Source organism: Dermacentor variabilis, chromosome 8 (assembly GCF_050947875.1).
Source record: "Dermacentor variabilis isolate Ectoservices chromosome 8, ASM5094787v1, whole genome shotgun sequence".
In the NCBI taxonomy this organism is placed as follows: domain Eukaryota; kingdom Metazoa; phylum Arthropoda; class Arachnida; order Ixodida; family Ixodidae; genus Dermacentor; species Dermacentor variabilis.
The window spans coordinates 100,458,036-100,477,570 of record NC_134575.1 but is presented as its reverse complement, the minus strand read 5'-3'; the positions used below and the strand labels follow the sequence as shown (position 1 = coordinate 100,477,570).

The following is a 19,535-nucleotide window of genomic DNA, read 5'->3' as shown; positions in this document are numbered from 1 at the left end:
TGTGTTCATGTTTGCTGTGTGCACTGACACCATGCTTAGTATTTTAGTTAGCAAGTGTACTATCAATACTTCGTACGGCTACGTCTCTTTCTCTTTCTTTGTTTCATGTTACATCTTGGAGGCTATGCTCTTCATCTATGAGGTGTTCTGCCGAGAAGCGGCACCGGGTAATGTCTATAAAACGGCAGCCGTGATGTTTCTCGGTGCTCGCAGTACGAAGAAGCATAGCCTTTGAGATTCGTGGCTATTACTCAAAGGAAAGCATCACTGGGATACGTGTTTGGATGCCACCTACCTATGTGTATATTGAAACTCGGCAGCATGCAGCCGGTGCATCTACGAATGTACAACGGAGACCAACGTCGCAGCAGGTTGCGATGTGTTTCGAGAGTGCATTCAAGAATGCGGCTCTAGTCACGCTATGGTGCTTGCGCTGCGCCAGCCTAAATGCCGTCCCCTCCAGACTTCGACGCGCACACCGCTTTGAACAGCTGCCTGCAACCATCGTTGAAGCGGCGTGGGCCATGCCATGCATTGTGGGTCGGCGCAGTCAGCACGGCGAGCACACGGGTGGAGCCAGAGCCATCTCGACGTCGAGCGTGTAGGGCCACGTTGGCCGCGTCTTGTTACGCTGGCTGTGCTAGTGCTCCGAACTATAGACGTTCTCGCCAACATGACATAGTGTGTGCGTGCGCGTGCTCATCCTATGTCGGACTATACACACACCTTAATGGAGCATTTTTTTATCTGACTTTGGATAATTTGTATAATTCTGTATTGTGTTGAATTGAATTTTGTATAATTTGAATTTTCGTAGCATCCCTGTGGAATTCGAATTAATGAGCTTTTACTGTACAACAAGTACACGAAACAGACAAAAAGGTAGTTGAACATAATAAATAAATAAAAAAAAGGACAACAATCTTATCACACCTGTGCTTTACGAAATTTGACAGTGCCATTTCACAAACAGAACCTTCTGTAACTCATTCCAGCAGTCAACAACTCTTGGGAAATAACTAGGTTCAACATGTTAGTGCACGCAAAGAAAAGCCTTAGGTTGAGGGTGTTACAATGTCTAGTTGTAAAAACGTTGGCATATGCGATGACATCAGCAGATATTCGACAAGATGATTCAATAATTGAATGTAATGGCTTCATGGAATCAATATGCTGCCTTGTGCATAGAACAAATAAATTAAAAGAATTCATTGTGGACGAGGGCGAAAAATCACTATTATAGCGATGACAAATGAAACAAACAGTCTTCCTTCCAGATCCATGAAGCGTACCTTAATACAGGATGAATGAGTGTTTTATACGTTAATAATTCAGTGTATTTTGGAAATTTAGATTATGTTCATCTTGAGTAACCTAATTTTTTTAGTGAGTAAGTGAGTGGGTGAAAGAACTTTATTTCGGTCCAGAGAAGGTGCAGGGGAGACCCCACGCCACCCGGCTAGTCCCACATAGGGTCTGCCATACCTAGCTTGATGGCCTGATCGCAGGCACTCTGGATGGCCAGGGTTTGTTTGTTGAATTCGGGGCTGCCCAAGAGCACAGCCCACCTATTCTTGCTGAAGGCAGAGCCAATGGCTTCACACACACACAGCACATAGTCCACTGTTGCCGTTAGTCCACAGGCAGGGCAGTCCGCACTGTGATACCTTTAAGGGTATATAGCATGAAGAACCGCAAGGTTAGGATGCGCACTGGCTTGTAAAAGTCAAAGGGTCACCGCCTGCGCCCTGCATAAGGCAAGGTGCGGGAGGGGGAATACCCGCTTCGGCAGATGGTAGTCTTTGGTGATTTAATTGAATGTGAGCAAGGGTTCCCCGCAGAGCAGGGGAACTGCGGAGACGGCACAGTCAGTGAGTCCTTACGCAGCCTTGTGCGCGCCCTCGTTAGGGTTAGAGGGAGAGCCATCAATCAACCCCAAATGAGTGGGAAACCAAGTGAGAGAATGGAGAGAGGTACTTTTGATGCTTTGGAGAATGCAGAGGGCCTGAGGGGAGACCATCCCGGTTCGGTAGGCCTTAATGGCCACCTTGGAATCGCTATATATTGTCTCTCTGTGGCCATCGAGTACAGCCAATGCGATTGCTACCTGTTCGGCTAGCACGGGCTTCGATGTGTGTACTATAGCTCAGCAAGTGATCCTGCAATTGGAGTCAACGATGGAGATGGCAAATGCCTCTTGTTGGACATAAGTTGTGGCATCCACGAAGCTTGCCTCAATGTGGTTGTTACGGACATACTCGAGTAGAGCTCTACCCCTGGCATGATGTCTGCCGACGTCTTGTGCAGGGTGCATATTGCGGGGAATGGGCGCGATGTGCAGTTGAGGCCTGATGGCGCTTAGAATCCACACGGCGTTGGGGCACTGGTTGGCAGTGTGGAGGCCCATCTCGTTGAGTATCTTGTGGCCCGCCAGGGTGTCGGATAGTCTGAGTAGCTGTGAGCGCTCTTGCGGCTTGATTATTTCTTCCAGCGTGTTGTGGACTCCGAGCTTGAACACTTTTTCGGTGTGAGTGCTTACAGGTAAGCTGTGGGCGAGCGTAAAGACCTTGCTGATGAGGGAAATGATCTTGTTCCTATCTGCAACATGCCAATTATGCATGGTCACTGAGTATGAAAGGTGGCAGAGCACAAAAGCATGTATAATGTGGATGAGATTGTCTTCCTTGATTCTGTGGTGCCTGTTGACTAATTGCCTGTTGGCGAGCCTCCGGATGAGGCTGAGAGCACTCTCCGTCTTGGAAGGGATCTGTCTGAGTGTGGTTCCATTGGCACCGTTAGACTCGATATACATCCCCAATATTCGGAGCAAGTCCACTCTGGGCACAGGGGACCTGTCATCAATGAAAAGTTGTATTTCGCTTTTGGATGCCGGTTTCCAATCACGATGGCCACTGCCTCTGGCTCTTTTCTTGTAAAGAAGCAGTTAAAACTTGGATGCAGAACATCTGAGCCCAGTGGGGCGGACAAAGTGCCCGGTCGCATCGATGGCGCTCTGCATAGTGTCCTCAACTTGGCTGTCGCTCCCGCTAATGCACCTGATGGTGATGTCATCTGTGTAGATGGTATCGTTAAGTCCTTGAATCTTGGCAAGTTCCTCGGAAAGTCCGATCATTGCAATGTTGAATAACGTTGGCAAGATGACTGAGCCCTGAGGTGTGCCACGTAAACTGAGGGTGATCTCTTGTGAAAGGTATCCTTCAATCTTGAGCTTTGCATTTATTTCTCTAGCTAAGGAAGGATCGGATAAATTCGTAGGCCCTCTTCCCGAGCCCGAGGCCGGCAGTAGACTGGGGAATGAATTCGTGTGAGGTATTCTTGAAGACCTTCTCCAGGTCTAATCCAAGGATGGCTCTGGTATCTCCTCTGCTCCGGTCGATGATCTAATGCTTTATCAGCTTCATGGCACCCTACGTCGAGAAGCTGGCTCCGAAACCAATCATATTGTGGGTGTACATGTCGTTGGTCTCGATGTGCACGGTGAGCTGGTTGAGCAGGGCATGCTCTGTGACATTACCGACACAGGATGTCAGGGAAATTGGTCTTAGATTGTCAATTCCTGGGGATGAGTGTCATGCAGGCCGTGTTTCATTGTGTGGGGACCTGTCCACTGCACCAAACTTCACTAATTCTTTCAGTGCGGAAGTCAATCGACTCATCATCGAGATTCTTGAGCATCCTGTTAGTGATGCCATCCGGGCCAGGGGTGGATTCGCCGTTGAAGTAGAAGAGGATCTGTCGGATCTCGGCTGCAGTAAAGTCCTGGTCCAACTTCGGCACCTCACACCCCGCATAGTCTGGGAACTGGGTGGGGGCAGAGCTATCCACGGCCTGTGAGCCTTTTGACAATCAACTCATCTGAGGTAGAGTCGGTAACAAGGTGCATGGCTTGCGCGAGGAATCGTCTCAGGCTGGGACCTGGTGCTGCCCTCATCGAGAAGGTGTTTGAGCAGACCCTAGCTCTTGCCAGATCTGAGCTGGCCCTCGACAGATTTGCAGAGCTCCTCCCGTTGTTGTTTACACAGGTTATTGCAGTGCTCTTCGATCTCCCTGTTAACCTTGGAAACCTTGAGGAGCCTCCTGTTATGCTTCCTCTCGTTCCATCTTGTGAGGAGGGCTTGCTTGACTTCCATCAGGTGGGTCAACCTGCTGTCCATCTTGTCAACGTCAAGGTCGGTGACGACCTTGTTGGCCACCGCCGCAGCATCATCCCTGATCCCTTTGCACTAACCTTCAAAATCTGTGTCTCAGCCGTCAGTGCATGCTCGGCTCTGATTTTTTAAAATCTTGATTTGAACCTGAAAGGTTCCCAACGGGGCTCTACATGAGGGGTATCTTGCAGAAAAGGATGATCTTGTGGAAAACGTCCCAGTTGATCACTTTGAATTTCCTTGTCCTACACCGGGCAGTCGTGAGGGAGACCTCGATGACGTAGTGGTCACTTCCAAGGCCTAGAGCTGTGTTGACCCACTTGACCTCTGCCATGTTCTTGATGAAAGAGAGGTCTGGGGTAGTGCCCGGCATGTGGGGTTGCCTCTCCTAGTGGGGAAATCCTTATCGCTTATAAGGGTGAAGTCCGCTTCCATTGCAGTCTGCCACAGCTCGCGTCCCCTGATTGTGTTATGGGTGTACCCCCACATCCTGTGTGGAGCGTTGAAATCGCTGACAACGACAAGGGCGCGTCCTCTGGCCAGGCTGACGGCCCTCTTGAGGAGAGAGTTTGCTCTTGCTCTGTGATAACTGGGACTGCAGTATACGTTGAAGATAAAGAGGCTGTTTCTTTTGAGGCCCTTTCTGGGTGGGTCCATGAGGATTTCGGTCATGTCATACTCGATGCCATCACCAATTGCACTGAGGTCGCAGAAGAAGCAATTGTACCTATTGTTGACTAGGGTAGCAACTCTCTTACCTCATGAGGGTGAAGATACTAATAGATAACCCGCAAGTTTGATGGGGGTACCAGATGCAACTTCCTGAATAGCTATGATTTGGTGCTTAGCTGCGAAGGTTCTTAAATTTTGCTGCAGAAGCAGCTTCTTGTTAGGAAACGCTCCACACTATCCATATCTAGGCTGAGAGAGGGTTGAGTGGTTAAGGCGGCCTTGAGAATCGCGCCCACCGTCGGTGGTGCTAGTACAGTCAAACCCACTTACAATACCGGTTTTAACAAGATATTTGTTATAACAATAAAAAGCTGCTGCAACGCCAATGTTTGTGTGTTTTCTATGGGGAAATAACCCGCTTATTACAATTTACCCATGCCGCATTATCGGTTATAACGATGAAGTCTGGCTGTTGGGTGTTAATGCCAAAAGGTGATGAAATGCGAAATCCTTGAAAAGAAAAAAAGTAAACTGCGAGCCGTTGCACGATCGCCCGCCACCCCAACTGTCACTGCATGCTTCTCTCCATGAGCGATGCACACCATCCTCACATGCATCTCTCGCATTGCCCTTCCACCCCTCCAAACAGGAATGGGCTGCGCCCATAGCTCTCTGCCATGCCACCCTCCGAAACACGAATGGACCACACCAGCTGTGCTGATGGCACTGCTCCCAGATTGCTCACTCAGCCCTCACAGTTGGTTCATTATTCTATGGCCCTCATACTGCGCAATTCTGCTAACGGATTAAGTCGCCCATGCTTGTCTTTGTTTGTTGCTTCGAAGTCGTTCCTAGCCACATTGTTTCTCAGCCTCGTTTGACTTGCTGTCGAAAAATAACATGCCTGATCCACTCGCTGATCATCGGCAATGCACAACATTGCTCTTGAAAAGAAATTGCACTGCTATAGATTTGGAAACGAAGTGCTTCAAACCAATGAGGTGATCGTCGCGAACGTGATGGCCACTAAGGCAGCTCTGACGTGGTGGGGCAGGCTGCCTCAACATTGTCCCTGCGGGAGGTCCTGTAGATCATACAGTCCCTCATGGGCTTGTTTTCGTGAGGGACCTTCCACTTCACTATGTGGAGCTCCTGGTTGCCTTAGAGAAGAATGTCAGCAAGTTTTACGTAAAGCAAGCAAGGTTGACGTACATGCGGTTTTCTTGTGCAAGCCAGTGGGAAGTACGTGGCGAGATGCTTGTGGCGATCTCGCTCCAGCGTTTCTTCTGGATTTCTCAAGCTGAGATGCTTCTATGGCAATCTTCCCGCATTTTTTAAAAGGCGCCTTTTGGGGCAACTAAAGCGATGCCTCGCCAGAGCTTGTATGTCACTTCCCGCCCGTGACCTTTCTTTGCACTTGTTATGGCAGTGTCATTCTTGAATGCCGACAGCTGCGGCTTGTTAACAACATGCGATCAGAGCGTGCAGGAAGCAGAGTTAAACAGTTAAACGAGTTAACACAATCAGAAGCTGGATGGAGGAACGTGGTGTGTAGAAGAACTGGCCTCCCCGCCATTATAGTTTTCTCGGAACAGCTATGCCATCCCCCATGTGGATTTTTTTTCAGAGATATTCAGAGATATTCTCCCCACCACATGATACTCCATCTTGAGTAATAAATTAAGCATCATCATCATCATCAGCCTGTTTACGCCCACTGCAGGGCAAAGGCCTCTCCCATAATTCTCCAACTACCCCGATCACGTACTAATTGTGGCCATGTTGTCCCTGCAAACTTCTTAATCTCATCCGCCCACCTAACTTTCTACCGTCCCCTACTACGCTTCCCTTCCCTTGGAATCCAGTCTGTAACCCTTAATGACCATCGGTTATCTTCCCTCCTTATTACATGTCCTGCCCGTGCCCATTTCTTTTTTTTTATTTCAACTAAGTTGTCATTAACTCGCGTTTGTTCCCGCACCCAATCTGCTCTTTTCTTTTTCCTTAACGTTACACCTATCATTCTTCTTTCCATAGCTCGTTGCGTCGTCCTCAATTTAAGTAGAACCCTTTTCGTAAGCCTCCCAAGTTTCTGCCCCATACGTGAGTACTGGTAAGACACAGCTGTTATACACTTTTCTCTTGAGGGATAATAGCAACCTGGCTGTTCATGATCTGAGAATACCTGCCAAACGCACCCCAGCCCATTGTTATTCTTCTGATTATTTCAGTCTCATGATCCGGATCTGCGGTCACTAGCTGTCCTAAGTACGTGTATTCCTTTACCACTTCCAGTGCCTCGCTACCTATCGTAAATGGCTGTTCTCTTCCGAGACTGTTAAACATTACTTTAGTTTTCTGCAGATTAATTTTTAGACCTACCCTTCTGCTTTGCCTCTCCAGGTCAGTGAGCATGCATTGCAATTGGTCCCCTGACTTACTAAGCAAGGCAATATCATCAGCAAATCGCAAGTTACTAAGGTATTCTCCATTAACCTTTATCCCCAATTCTTCCCAATCCAGGTCTCTGAATACCTCCTGTAAACACGCTGTGAATAGCATTAAAGCCCCTCCATACACGTTTCCGCCGACCAGGTTAAGTACTGCCAACTTGCCCTCCTCCTCTACGGTCCTCTCCCACTCACCCCCTTAACTTCCTGCGCCAAGCGGAACTTACGTAGCTGCAGCTTCCTGTTCCGAGTGGAAGTGACGTTTTGTTTTTTAGCGTTGTTTACTTTCGCGTCGCTGGAGAGGCTTTAATTGCACCAGCTGCGGTTGAAACTGTGAATGCGATTCCATCCAAGAACCACCGCCTATTGTAACCAGCGATCTGCTCGTGTTCGCTGCTTCACGTCAACCTGCGACCGGTTGTGGCACGAGCGACAACGTAGAGTGGAATGTAGTGCCTGGGCGCTTGGAGAGCACTGCCGTTTTTCGTGCATTTGGAAAACCGTGACTGCGAACTACTACTTCAGCGGAATACAACAGCTTGTCCCCTTTGCATTCTTCTTAAGGTGACTGCCACAGCTCTGCTAAGCACGTGCGGGCGTCTCACCGTCGTCTAACAGCAGTCAAAGCGGAAATTCCTGCAGCGCAACTCCAGAAAGCGGAATCGCCGGAACCGGAAATTTTTAAACCGGAAATGCCGGAACCGGAAATACCGGAACCGGATTTGGTGTGAGGGGAAAAGGCGGCGCACAACAAAGGTTGTCGCTACTTAAGAAAGCGGCGGTGGCGCGTGGATGCAGGGGCTTTAAATAGCATTGGAGAGATCGTATCTACCTGCCTGACACCTTTCTTTATAGGGATTTTGTTGCTTTCTTTATGGAGGACTACAGTGGCTGTCGAGCCGCTATAGATATCTTTCAGTATATTTACAAACGGCTCGTCTACACCCTGATTCCGTAATGCCTCCATGACTGCTGAGGTTTCGACTGAATCAAACGCTTTCTCGTAATCAATGAAGGCTACATATAAGGATTGGTTATATTCCGCACATTTCTCTATCACCTGATTGATAGTGTGAATATGGTCTATTGTTGAGTAGCCTTTACAGAATCCTGCCTGGTCCTTTGGTTGACAGAAGTATAAGGTGTTCCTGATTCTATTTGCGATTACCTTAGTAAATACTTTGTAGACAACGGACAGTAAGCTGATCGGTCTATAGTTTTTCGAGTCTGGCGTCCCCTTTCTTATGGATTAGGATTATGTTAGCGTTCTTCCAAGATTCCGGTACGCTCGAGGTCATGAGGCATTGCGTATAGAGGGTGGCCAGTTTCTCTAGAACAATGTGCCCACCATCCTTCAACAAATCTGCTGTTACCTGATCCTCCCCAGCTGCCTTCCCCCTTTGCATAGCTCCCAAGGCTTTCTTTACTTCTTCCGGCGTTACTCGTGGGATTTCAAATTCCTCTAGGCTATTCTCTCTTCCATTGTCGTCGTGGGTGCCACTGGTACCGTACAAATCTCTATGAACTATCTCATCCATATTAGTAATGATATTGCCAGCTCTGTCTCCTAACACATACATCTGATTCTTGCCTATTCCTAGTTTCTTCTTCACTGCTTTTAGGCTTCCTCCATTGCTAAGAGCATGTTCAATTCTATCCATATTATGCTTCCTTATGTCAGCTGTCTTACGCTTGTTGATTAACTTTGAAAGTTCTGCCAGTTCTATTCTAGCTGTAGGGTTAGAGGCTTTCATACATTGGCGTTTCTTGATCAGATTTTTCGTCTCCTGCGATAGCTTACTGGTATCCTGTCTAACGCAGTTACCACCTACTTCTATTGCACACTCCTTAATGATGCCCATAAGATTGTCGTTTATTGCTTCAACACTAAGGTCCTCTTCCTGAGTTAAAGCCGAATACCTGTTCTGTAGCTTCATCTGGAATTCCTCTATTTTCCCTTTTAGCGCTCATTGATTGGCTTCCTATGTACCAGTTTCTTCCGTTCCCTCCTCAGGTCTAGGCTAATTCGAGTTCTTACCATCCTGTGGTCACTGCAGCGCACCTTGCCGAGCACGTCCACATCTTGTATGATGCCAGGGTCAGCGCAGAGTATAAAATCTATTTCATTTCTAGTCTCGCCATTCGGGCTCCTCCACGTCCACTTTTGACTATCCCGCTTGCGGAAGAAGGTATTCATTATCCGCATATTATTGTGTTCTGCAAGGTCTACTAATAACTCTTCCCTGCTATTCCTAGTGCCTATGCCATATTCCCCCAGTGACTTGTCTCCAGCTTTCTTCTTGCCTACCTTGGCATTGAAGTCGCCCATCAGTACAGTGTATTTTGTTTGGCTTTACCCATCGCTGATTCCACGTCTTCATAGAAGCTTTCGACTTCCTTTTCTTTTGTCCTCCTAACTTCACTGAGCCCTATTATATCCCATTTACTGCCCTCTAATTCCTCCAAAGCACTGCTAGACTCGCCTCACTAGATAATGTTCTAGCGTTAAACGTTGCCAGGTTCAGATTCCAATGGCGGCCTGTCCGGATCCAGGGATTCTTAGCACCCTCTGCTCCGTCACAGGTCTGAGCGTAGCCGTGGTCAGATGCTTCACAGCTGCTGGGGACTGAGGGCGGGGGTTTGATTGTTGTATTCATATGGGAGGTTGTGGCCTCCAATTAATTCAAATTAAGCATACTGGGCCTTCAAAAGGCCAGCTGCAGGCAAAAGTAAGCCTAGGGTTAGCGAGGGTGCCGCCTCTCAGGAGAAGAAAATGACAGTAAATTTGTGGGAAATCACTCACTGTGGTCAAATATGGTATTGATATAATCCTGATGCCTTCACGGATCCGATGCAAACAATTGTTGTTGAGCACTCGGTAAAAAACGCTAAAAAATTTGGTGTAAAGTGAGAGCTGGGGATGCGAGCGAGAGTTCCCTGCCCAATATACTGTGACCATTGCATGTTGTGTGTGAAGATAATTCTAAGGTATTTGTACACCTGTGCCCGAAGAACTATTGTGTTGTTGAAAGCGTACACATGCTGTGAAGGAAAATAGCTGTTCCTAAATGACACTACTACGGTTTTTTGAAAGTTAATGCGCATCTGCCAGTCCGTACGCCTGGTGCAAATTTGGGTGAAGGAATCCTGAATTAAGGTGTGACACTAGGAGACGAAATTACCTGGTATAGGAAGCAGTCGTTGGCATAAAGACAGGCTTTTCACTTAATATCGCTGGGAAGGTCATTTATGAATACATAGTAAAAGTAACAAAGGTCCTAGAACAGAGCCCTGTGGAACACGTGATGTTACATTTACAGTTGAGGACGAAGTGGAAATAAATGAAATGAATTTAGAGTGAGAATTAAGAACTCTAGCTATCCAGTCAAATCAGTTGGTGATTGTTTCAAATTATGTTTCGTTTACTTAGTAGCTTGTTGTGTATAACCGTGTCGAAGCTTTGGAAAAGTGTACAAATAACGCATCAATTTGATTGCCAATATCAAGATTTTTAGTAATGTCATGTGAAAATTCCACCAGTGGTGTTGTGCTCAAACCACGACGAAATCCATGTTGTATGTTAGAGAGAAGGTTGTTCAATTCAAGGTATCTTGTTATATGCTTGTGTATGATATGCTCCAGTAGCTTACCGGAATTGGAGGTAAGCAATATAGGTCTATAGTTAGAAAAAGATTGCTTTTCACCAGATTTATGCAGAGGCAGGACCCTGGCTAGCTTCCAGGACTGAGACACGATGCCTAAGTCAAGGACTTGTGAAAGATGACCGCTAAGTAACATGAACACCAGAGAGAGTATCTTACCAGAAAGCTGTTTTGAATATTGTCTGGACCAATGCATTTCTTTGTGTCTAAATTGAGAATCAAGTTTCTGGTACTGTTTTCACTAATTACCACATCGCTGATAGAGAGCACAGGATTAGCATTCGTGAACAGTGGGAAAGAGTTGTTGTCATGCGTGAACACTGATTGGAAGTAGACATTAAAAGCATTAGCTATATCGGAGGGGTCTGAATTAGCCATGCCATCTAATATAAAGGAAACTGCAGCAGTTTTAGTTGGTGTGATAGAAGTCAAGAATTTGTGCAGGTGAGAGTGTAATAATCCTGGTAGCCCAGCTTGAAAATAAAGGTTTTTAGCTCTTTGCATTTCGATACACAGCTCTTCCTTAGCAGTGTTAAAGTGAATGATACTGTCGGGACAGACGCAGACGACAAACACAACGTGATGTTTGCTGTATACAGCAATTGTTCCATGGTATCTTAGGATTTCTCTTTCTTCAGGGGAACAAAATCATCAATGCACAGTTTTACAGAGCGCTAAAATGCATAGACTAATGTGTCATTACCATGTAGACCAAGTACTTGGAAGGAATCAAAGTTAGAATATAAAGTGTCTGTTATAGATGTTTCACCAGCATGAAAGAAGTTGAACAACTGTGTAATATTAGACTGCAGTTTAATAGGGAAGGAAAATGTGCACAGCTTTGTGGTCAGAGATGCCATTGATTATATTGCACTGAAAACCAGTTTGGACAAGCTGACAACTGAGAAAGACCAGGTCTAGGAGAGAATTATTGTGGATTGGAGCTTGTACGATTTGAGTAAGACCGAGAGATAATGAAAGAGAAGGAAGTTCCCTACAAATAGAAAGGTCACGACCAGTGCAACTCGGGGCTCGCCAGTCAATGCCCGGTGCATTAAGATCCCCCGTGAACACAAAGTCCGAGGTGCCGAAGTCGTGTTCCTGCATGAACATGCTTAGTCTCTGTAAACTTCTAATGAGGAACCGGGCACACGACAGCATACACCAATAATTATAGACAGTTCGTTTAAATAGAACTTATGCCAAGCAACTTGAACATTAGGTGTGTCAGGGAACACAGAAAATTTTAGGTCTGAGTGAATAAGCAGTGTAAGACCACAACCTTGCTACTTGATTGGTCATTCCATATTGCTTCTAGCTGGGTGGGCTAAATTCAGTCAAACACGCCATTATGCAGCCAGGTCTCTGTTATGGCCACTACATGGGGAGAGTATGACGTAACAAGAGCAAATAAAGGCACAAACTTGTTACGAGTACTTCTAACATTGAAATACAAAATACTTAGATTACCAGTACTTGGCAGAAGTCAACAAGAAGTTGCTTCGGCTTTAGAAACAAAGGGTGTTGTAGGAACATGACAAGAATTGCGCTTTAAGCTGGCTGTACCACGAGTGTCCCATGTGTAGTGTGCGTCATCAGTGTAGGCGTGGTCATAGCGTAGTTTTACTCTGGATCCATTATCACAGAAACTTGCATTTGTGTCCCACAGTTTCTTTCCTAAGGCTCGGACGTCTGGTGATAAGTCTTCGGTGATGTATGAACCAGAGCTTTTCAGTTTTGTAAAATTTTATTAACTCGAATTTTTTCCTTAAACTAAAGAACTTTCATTATGACGAGACATGGTCGCCCTTCTTTTGATCTGCCTACACGATGGCAGCGCTCAATATCTGGACGTTTTATCTGAAGATGTTCTGTTAGGACCTGTGTTACAGTACACAGTAAGGAGACAGTATTTCCATTGCGTGTTTCTGGTAAACCGTGCAAAAGAGAATTGTTCCGGCGTGAACAGTTTTTTATATCATAAAGTGGAGTTTAGTGACCAGTTCGCCTAAGTGAGACGATTTCGGATTTAAGCGTGTCATACACATCACTACAATCAACAGCTGTTGTAGAAGATTCGAGCGAAGGTACACGTGTTTCAAGGGCTTTGAAGTGCAAACTAAAAAGTTCCTTAAAGGGCCCCTCACAAGGTCTGGCCATTTTTAGCTAACAAGCGCAGAGCATACAATGCGCGCCAACGATCGTGTTTGCAAAGAATTGCATCACTACGCGCCGCAGAAAGGCCTGAAATTTCAATCCGAACGCCATTTCCCTCTTCACTCGCGGCAAATCTGCCCGGAGAGAGACGGTGAAGTTGTCGGGCTCCTGCGCCTGCGTAATCGTGTCTGTAGTGTGACATCGTTTGTGGTGACACGTGACTTCGAAAATTATTCAAGACAACATCTGTTATCTGTCTGATCTGTTGCTTGCATTGGCGAATTGAAGTTTAGAGAAGTAATAAAACACACAAACGGAATGTCTGCGTGTTTTTTGTTCTACTTGGCACTGAAGCAAGAGAGATGCACTTCCACTTCGTCTGCTTGTTCCTACGGTCGTGTGCTCACGTGCGCAGGTACCGAAACTATGCCATTTTCTACCGTGTTCCAGCGCGTGATCACACTCTGCAATCCGCTTGTTCTGCCTCAGTATTCGTGTAGCGCTGACTTATACCGCCACTCATGTTTCCTTGTGCACAGCACGCAAAATAGTGCGCTGCGTGAACGAGACAACAGCTCGCACGCAATGCGGTCAGCGGAAATGCGTAGTGCAGGTAAACAAAAGTGAAGAGAAAAAAAGAATGCGTCACGCGATCCTCGAGGTTTGGTGTGGGAGAACGCAGGGAAGGAATTTCGCTTGCGAGGGCTAGACGAGGCAAGTGGAAAGGGCATCTTGCTTGGGAGTAAAGCCCGCCTGCAGAAATCATGGGTTTGTGGCACTGAAATATTTCTATCTCGGCTATTAATGAGCCGACTTGAAAATTTTCTGCGGCAGAATGCTCCCTAGAGGACACGTAACAACTTCCAGCATATAACCAAAACTTGCTGTGGGGCCTGGTGAGGGGCCCTTTAATATTGGCAGTGTCGCTTGCAATTTGTTTCTGACCAGCCAACAACTGTGCAAAAAGATTAGCCATCTCTGGAGGTAAACTCATTGAGCAGTGACTGCTACTTGTAGTAGTGTTATTAGTCTCACTTTGATGTATTTGCTGAAGGCACCCCACTAGGTCCATGGTTAAGTACAACGTCCCCACTCAAGAGAAGGCTATCGTAACGGTGCAAAATACAAAAACAGCAAGTAACAACACTGTTCGGGCAAAACAGAAGCAACAAAAGGCAGTCATCGGCCCTGTAGCTATAGGCACCTTGAATATAACTATCTGCATGAAAAACAGGCAGCGATTTAGCAACATTCCAGTGTCGCTGTTCTGCCCACTGAAGGAAGGTGCTGTTGCGAAGACATAGCATCCGGTTTAGATGCCGCTGACCACAGGTTATGGCGACTGGTCAAAGGGCGATGACATCAGTCAAAAGTGAAGCTCACGAGAGGTGTCGGGGAAAGCCCCATAGGTACACCATCGACTACATCCACATGTCACAGAAAAGGAAGCATGGAAGGTAAGGCAGCATCGCCACAAAAGAATCCATGGAAGCACCCAAAAAGCTGCTTGAAAAACAGGCAGCGATTACTAACTTTATGTTAGTGGGTGAAATTCAGTCCCTGAGAGAAGGATAAATAAGTGCATGTGTCAATACCAATAATGAGGTATTCTCGCATTGAACACCTGAGCAGAGCACGCGGAGTAGAGTGCATGTCAAATTGTTTCACCTTATACAAAACTGCAGCTGAAGATGTCATACTTTGTTAAGCCTGTAAGGACGGCACTGAGAAGTGCCCAGATTAGCAAGCAGTCTTCTTGGGCAAAGAAGGGCTAGATCACTCGTAAAGAAGTTCCCATATTTTGGTGTGTATAAACCACACCAAAAATTGTAACAATTTCACAGTAAGGTCAGGGCCAGGGTGCGGATCACAGGAACTTCAGTTTGAGGTCTGGCTTCATGACAGCACAGCGTGTGTTGCCACAAAGCCACACTTCAGGGCAAGGTTCTGGACTAATCAAACTTTCATTATCTCCTGGGGAAGTCCACTGTCTTCCCACGCCTGTGTGTCGAAACTCCGTTCTCCCCTTCTTCATTTTCGGTCATTCTCCTACTCTGTATGCATCACCATCTTGCATTTAGCAGTTAGCGAATAGTGCATACAGTGCCAGCAAAGTAGAACTTTGATCATGTTAAGCTGTGATCAGTGGTCCAGTAGCACCTTTAAATATAGTGGGACCGAGTCACTGGCTGAAGATAAAACATGGGCAAGTCGTTTATCTCCAAATGGATATTGTTTTTATAACTGTCCGAGGGTTGTATGCAGTTGTTTCTGTGGGTTATACGCGCAATTTTTTTTTTTTAATGACAAGCTTTCTTTGCCTCTTCCTTCGACTTTTCCACTGCTGCTGCTGCTGCTGTTGTTTGGCACACTGCATCAGGGGTGGTTCAGAGTGGGCGTATGCCTGACAGGAGCGAGGCAGAGAGGAAAGGCGACACAAGAAACTCGTTTCGACGCCACCGTGTCGAATGTGAACAATGCTCTTTGCAGTTCCCTGGGCGTCGCCACATTAGCCTCTTAGCAGCTGTAATTATCCGTGATCCCCCTCAAAAGCATTGCAGAGATTACACTGCTTATCTTTCTACTAATGTGCGAGTCCAGAGGGAAGTTAGATAGAATGGTATAGCAGACGGGGGAGAAGAGGCAGTTCTCATGTAAGGGGGAGGAGCAAGAGCAGACGTGAGAAGGTGAAATTTTTTCTTTCTGGCCTATTCTGAAAATGTGAAACGTTCCAGCGCACAAATAAACACGGGTGAGCACAGAAAGGCAACAAGAACACCTGTTCTTGTTGTCCTTCTCTGCTCGTCCATGTTTTTTTGTGCTCTGGAACGATGCTTCATAATGCTATTCACAGCCAACTAGCCCAGCCATCCACACTTAGCGTTTTCTAAAAGAGGGTGCGGGTTTTACATGTCGGTGGGTTATACGGGGGAAAATACGCTATTTTCTGGCTGGCTCCTTGCACTCTCAACTTACGTAAACATTGCCAAAGTTCAGCATGCAATCAAGAAAAAACCCACTGATTAAATCTCTTATGAGACAATTTTGTTGTGCCAGCGAATTGTAACAAGTTTTGCAAGTAGTGCCAAATCTGGCTTCTGTTCCTCGAGTGCTCATTTAGGACGAGAGAGCGAGCTCAATCAAAGTATTTTTAAACTGTTCTGCAAGGGTCGTAAAAATCCATGAAAGTCTTCAAACACTCCTTCACTTTGTCATTTTTCGCATTTCTAAAAAATAATTTTTTATTGGTGGACTTCTCAAACAGGGTCACGAAGTATTCAGGTGCAGAAATATTGGGTAAATTAAAAAGGACCATTAGGAGTTCTTGGTTTCATACTTGAAATGACCCTGAAGACTTCCCAAATAAACAAAAAAAGAAAATAAAGCTTGCCAGTAAATTTGGCTTCTGTGTTGTGTTTTGGCATTGCATATTAACTTTTGCTTACTTTTGTTTTATTTGTGCAGCACTTGGGCCTTCTATTTCTCCATCAACTGCCAAATGTGACAACTCAAAGCAAGGATACCTCCACCGATGTCACTTATGTGACTATACGACTGATAAACTGTCTCATCTGGAAACACATGCCAGCACCCACACTGGCGAGAAGCAATTTCAGTGCCCTTCATGCTCTCGGAGTTTTTCAGAGAAGTGCAACCTTAGGAGACACATGCACATCCACACAGGCGAGAAGCCATATCAGTGCCCTTCATGTTCTTACAGCTGCTCACGAAAGGGCAGCCTTATGACACACCTGCGCATCCACACAGGCGAGAAGCCTTTTCAGTGCCCTTCATGCTCTCGGAGCTTCTCAGGAAAAAGCCATCTGACAGAGCACCTGCGCACCCACACAGGCGAGAAGCCATTTAAGTGCCCTTCATGTCTTCAAAGCTTTTCACAAAAGGCCAGTCTGAAAGCCCACCTACGCACCCACACAGGCGAGAAGCCATATCAGTGCCATTCATGCTCTCAAAGCTTTGCACAAATGGGCAACCTTTTGAAACACCTGTCCACCCACACAGGCGAAAAGCCATTTCAATGTCCTTCGTGCTCTCGGAGCTTCTCACAAAAGGCCCACCTGAAAGTCCACCTGCGCACCCACACAGGCGAGAAGCCTTTTCAGTGCCCCTCATGCTCTTGGAGCTTCTCACGAAAGACCTATCTAACTCAGCACCTACGCACCCACACAGGTGAGAAGCCATATCAGTGTCTTTCATGCCTTCAGAGCTTCACACATAAGTCCAACTTGATATCCCACCTGCGCACACACACAGGCCAGAAGCCATATCAGTGCCCTTCATGCTCTCACAGTTGCTCACAAAAGAGCAACCTTATGGAACACATGCGCACCCACACAGGTGAGAAGCCATTTCAGTGCCCTTTTTGCCCTCAGAGCTTCTCACAAAAGACCCACCTGCAAGGCCATGTGCGAACCCACACAGGCGAGAAGCCATTTGAGTGCCCTTCATGCTCTCAGAGCTTCTCACATAAGACCTACCTCAAAACCCACCTGCGCACTCACACAGGTGAAAAGCCATTTCAGTGCCCTTCGTGCTTTCGGAGCTTCTCACGTAAGGCCTACCTGAAAGAGCACATGGGCACCCACACAGGTGAGAAGCCATTTCAATGCCCTACATGCCTTCAGCGCTTCTTACGAAAGGCCAGCCTGAAATCCCACCTGCGCACCCACACAGGTGAAAAGCCATATCAGTGCCCTTCATGCCTCCAGAGCTTCTCGTTGAAGAGTGCCATGAAGGTGCACGAGCGCATTCATACAGGTGACCGGCCATACAGTTGCACTGTCTGCTCTAGGTCTTTTAAGCAGTCTCATCACTTAAGCAGACATACGAGAGCACAGCACCATGATACTTCAGGGGAGGTCGACAACCATGTTGAACTGGAGCCAATTAAAAATCTACAGGCGTGTAGCATGCTGGATAGCAGCAGGTAACACAAATGTCTCCATGTGCTCTTGAAGGGACACTGCAGCAAATATTAAGCCAAGCGAAAGGGATAGATTAGTGCTTGAGAATCTCTTTAAGGCATCAATATTATCGCCAACAGAGCCTTAATAATTGAAAAACTAAAGAAAATGCAGGACATGATTGACTCTGCCGGGACATTCAAGTACATGCCCAATGACGAAAGCACTCCTCACTTAATTATGTCACTAGTACTCAACCACTCATTGCAAAAAACATTGTTGTATTGTATTATAAGGCGAAATAAAATGCTACGTCTCCAGTTCTATTTTATTTTCAGAAAAAAAGAACTCATTGAAATTACCCTTGACAACGATGCAGGCAGTTGAAAGGGTTTGCTTTTGCTCTACTCTGCACCGCCCACACTTTAGCGTTTCAGCAGTTTCGTTATCGCGCAGTGCTGGACTGGTTTTGCTGGTTCGCGAAATCTGCACAAACTGCAAGTAGCAGCGAATATAACGTCCATGTTATGTCGTAGGATGCCCAAACGGTTCGCACCATTTGACCAAAAAGCAGCTGCTGCGGCGAATCCACTGCTCTGTCTTGGCTCGGTGCTGCCGCCATTTATCGAATGCCGTTTACCTCACTGATGGCAGCTTCGGGCGGTGATGGCATATGCAACGGCACCACTTCCCCGGTTGTGTGGCGGGAGATTTGAATTTCTAAAAGGGCATTTGTGCGGACCCTTCAGATGCAATTTTCTCAGATGTAAACTAAGTCCTTTCTTGGCATGGAACTAGTGTTGTGATGTTTTTGGAAGGGTGTTTAAGCAGTCTACGTCGAGTTATTATTTGCCTTTAGTGTCTAAACCACTTTTTTGGGGGGGTTACCATATTTCCTCTAGACCTCTTTGCAGCATGTCATAGTACATAGAGCAAAAGAAATTATGAAAACGGACCCACACAATGCCGTTACAACTGAGCAGAAACATAAATATACAGTTTCACCTCTACGTAATGACAGGAAAATCAATAATTTGCTTTGTTAAATTTTGGCTTTTCATTATGCGAAAAGTATTCAATGTTCAACCTTATCTCAAAAATTACTGCTTGCATGCCCCTACAAACTATGTATGTTCATTGTAATAATTATTATTACACTACAGATGTCTGAGTGATCTGCTTTCTAAGCTCTCTCTTTTTTTTTCCCCCTGTATTCTCTTTTGGTACATATGAACTTATTCTGTTTGACCCATTCATGTATTTGTTGCCTCTAAGTTTTGGTATACGTGGTTCATCCTGGAGACTTCTGATCTTATTCTATTTGCGCCTTTCTTTTTTTACGGATTGGTAGTTCTTTAGAGGAATTGATTGTTCACTAAGTTAGCTTTCCACTGTCTGTTTCATCAGAGCACCAAACAAATGCCTGTATTTAATGAGTATTCATTGGCTGTTCGTGTGTATTTTAGTGCTTGAAGCATGGGGTATAGTGATGTTAGCATTTTA

General features: G+C 46.1%; 1 protein-coding gene across 2 annotated transcripts in view; it reads left to right on the top strand.

Annotated features, from left to right (window-relative positions):
* LOC142590472 (uncharacterized) overlaps positions 1-18,363 on the top strand; it is a 59,683-nt gene extending 41,320 nt beyond the window's left edge. For both annotated transcript variants that reach the window (XM_075702620.1, XM_075702619.1), the window contains exon 4: positions 16,576-18,363. In XM_075702620.1, coding sequence (XP_075558735.1) covers positions 16,576-18,059 — 1,484 coding nt within the window. In that variant the 3' untranslated portion in view covers positions 18,060-18,363. The remainder of the gene's footprint in view (positions 1-16,575) is intronic.
* The last annotated feature ends 1,172 nt before the right edge of the window (positions 18,364-19,535 follow it).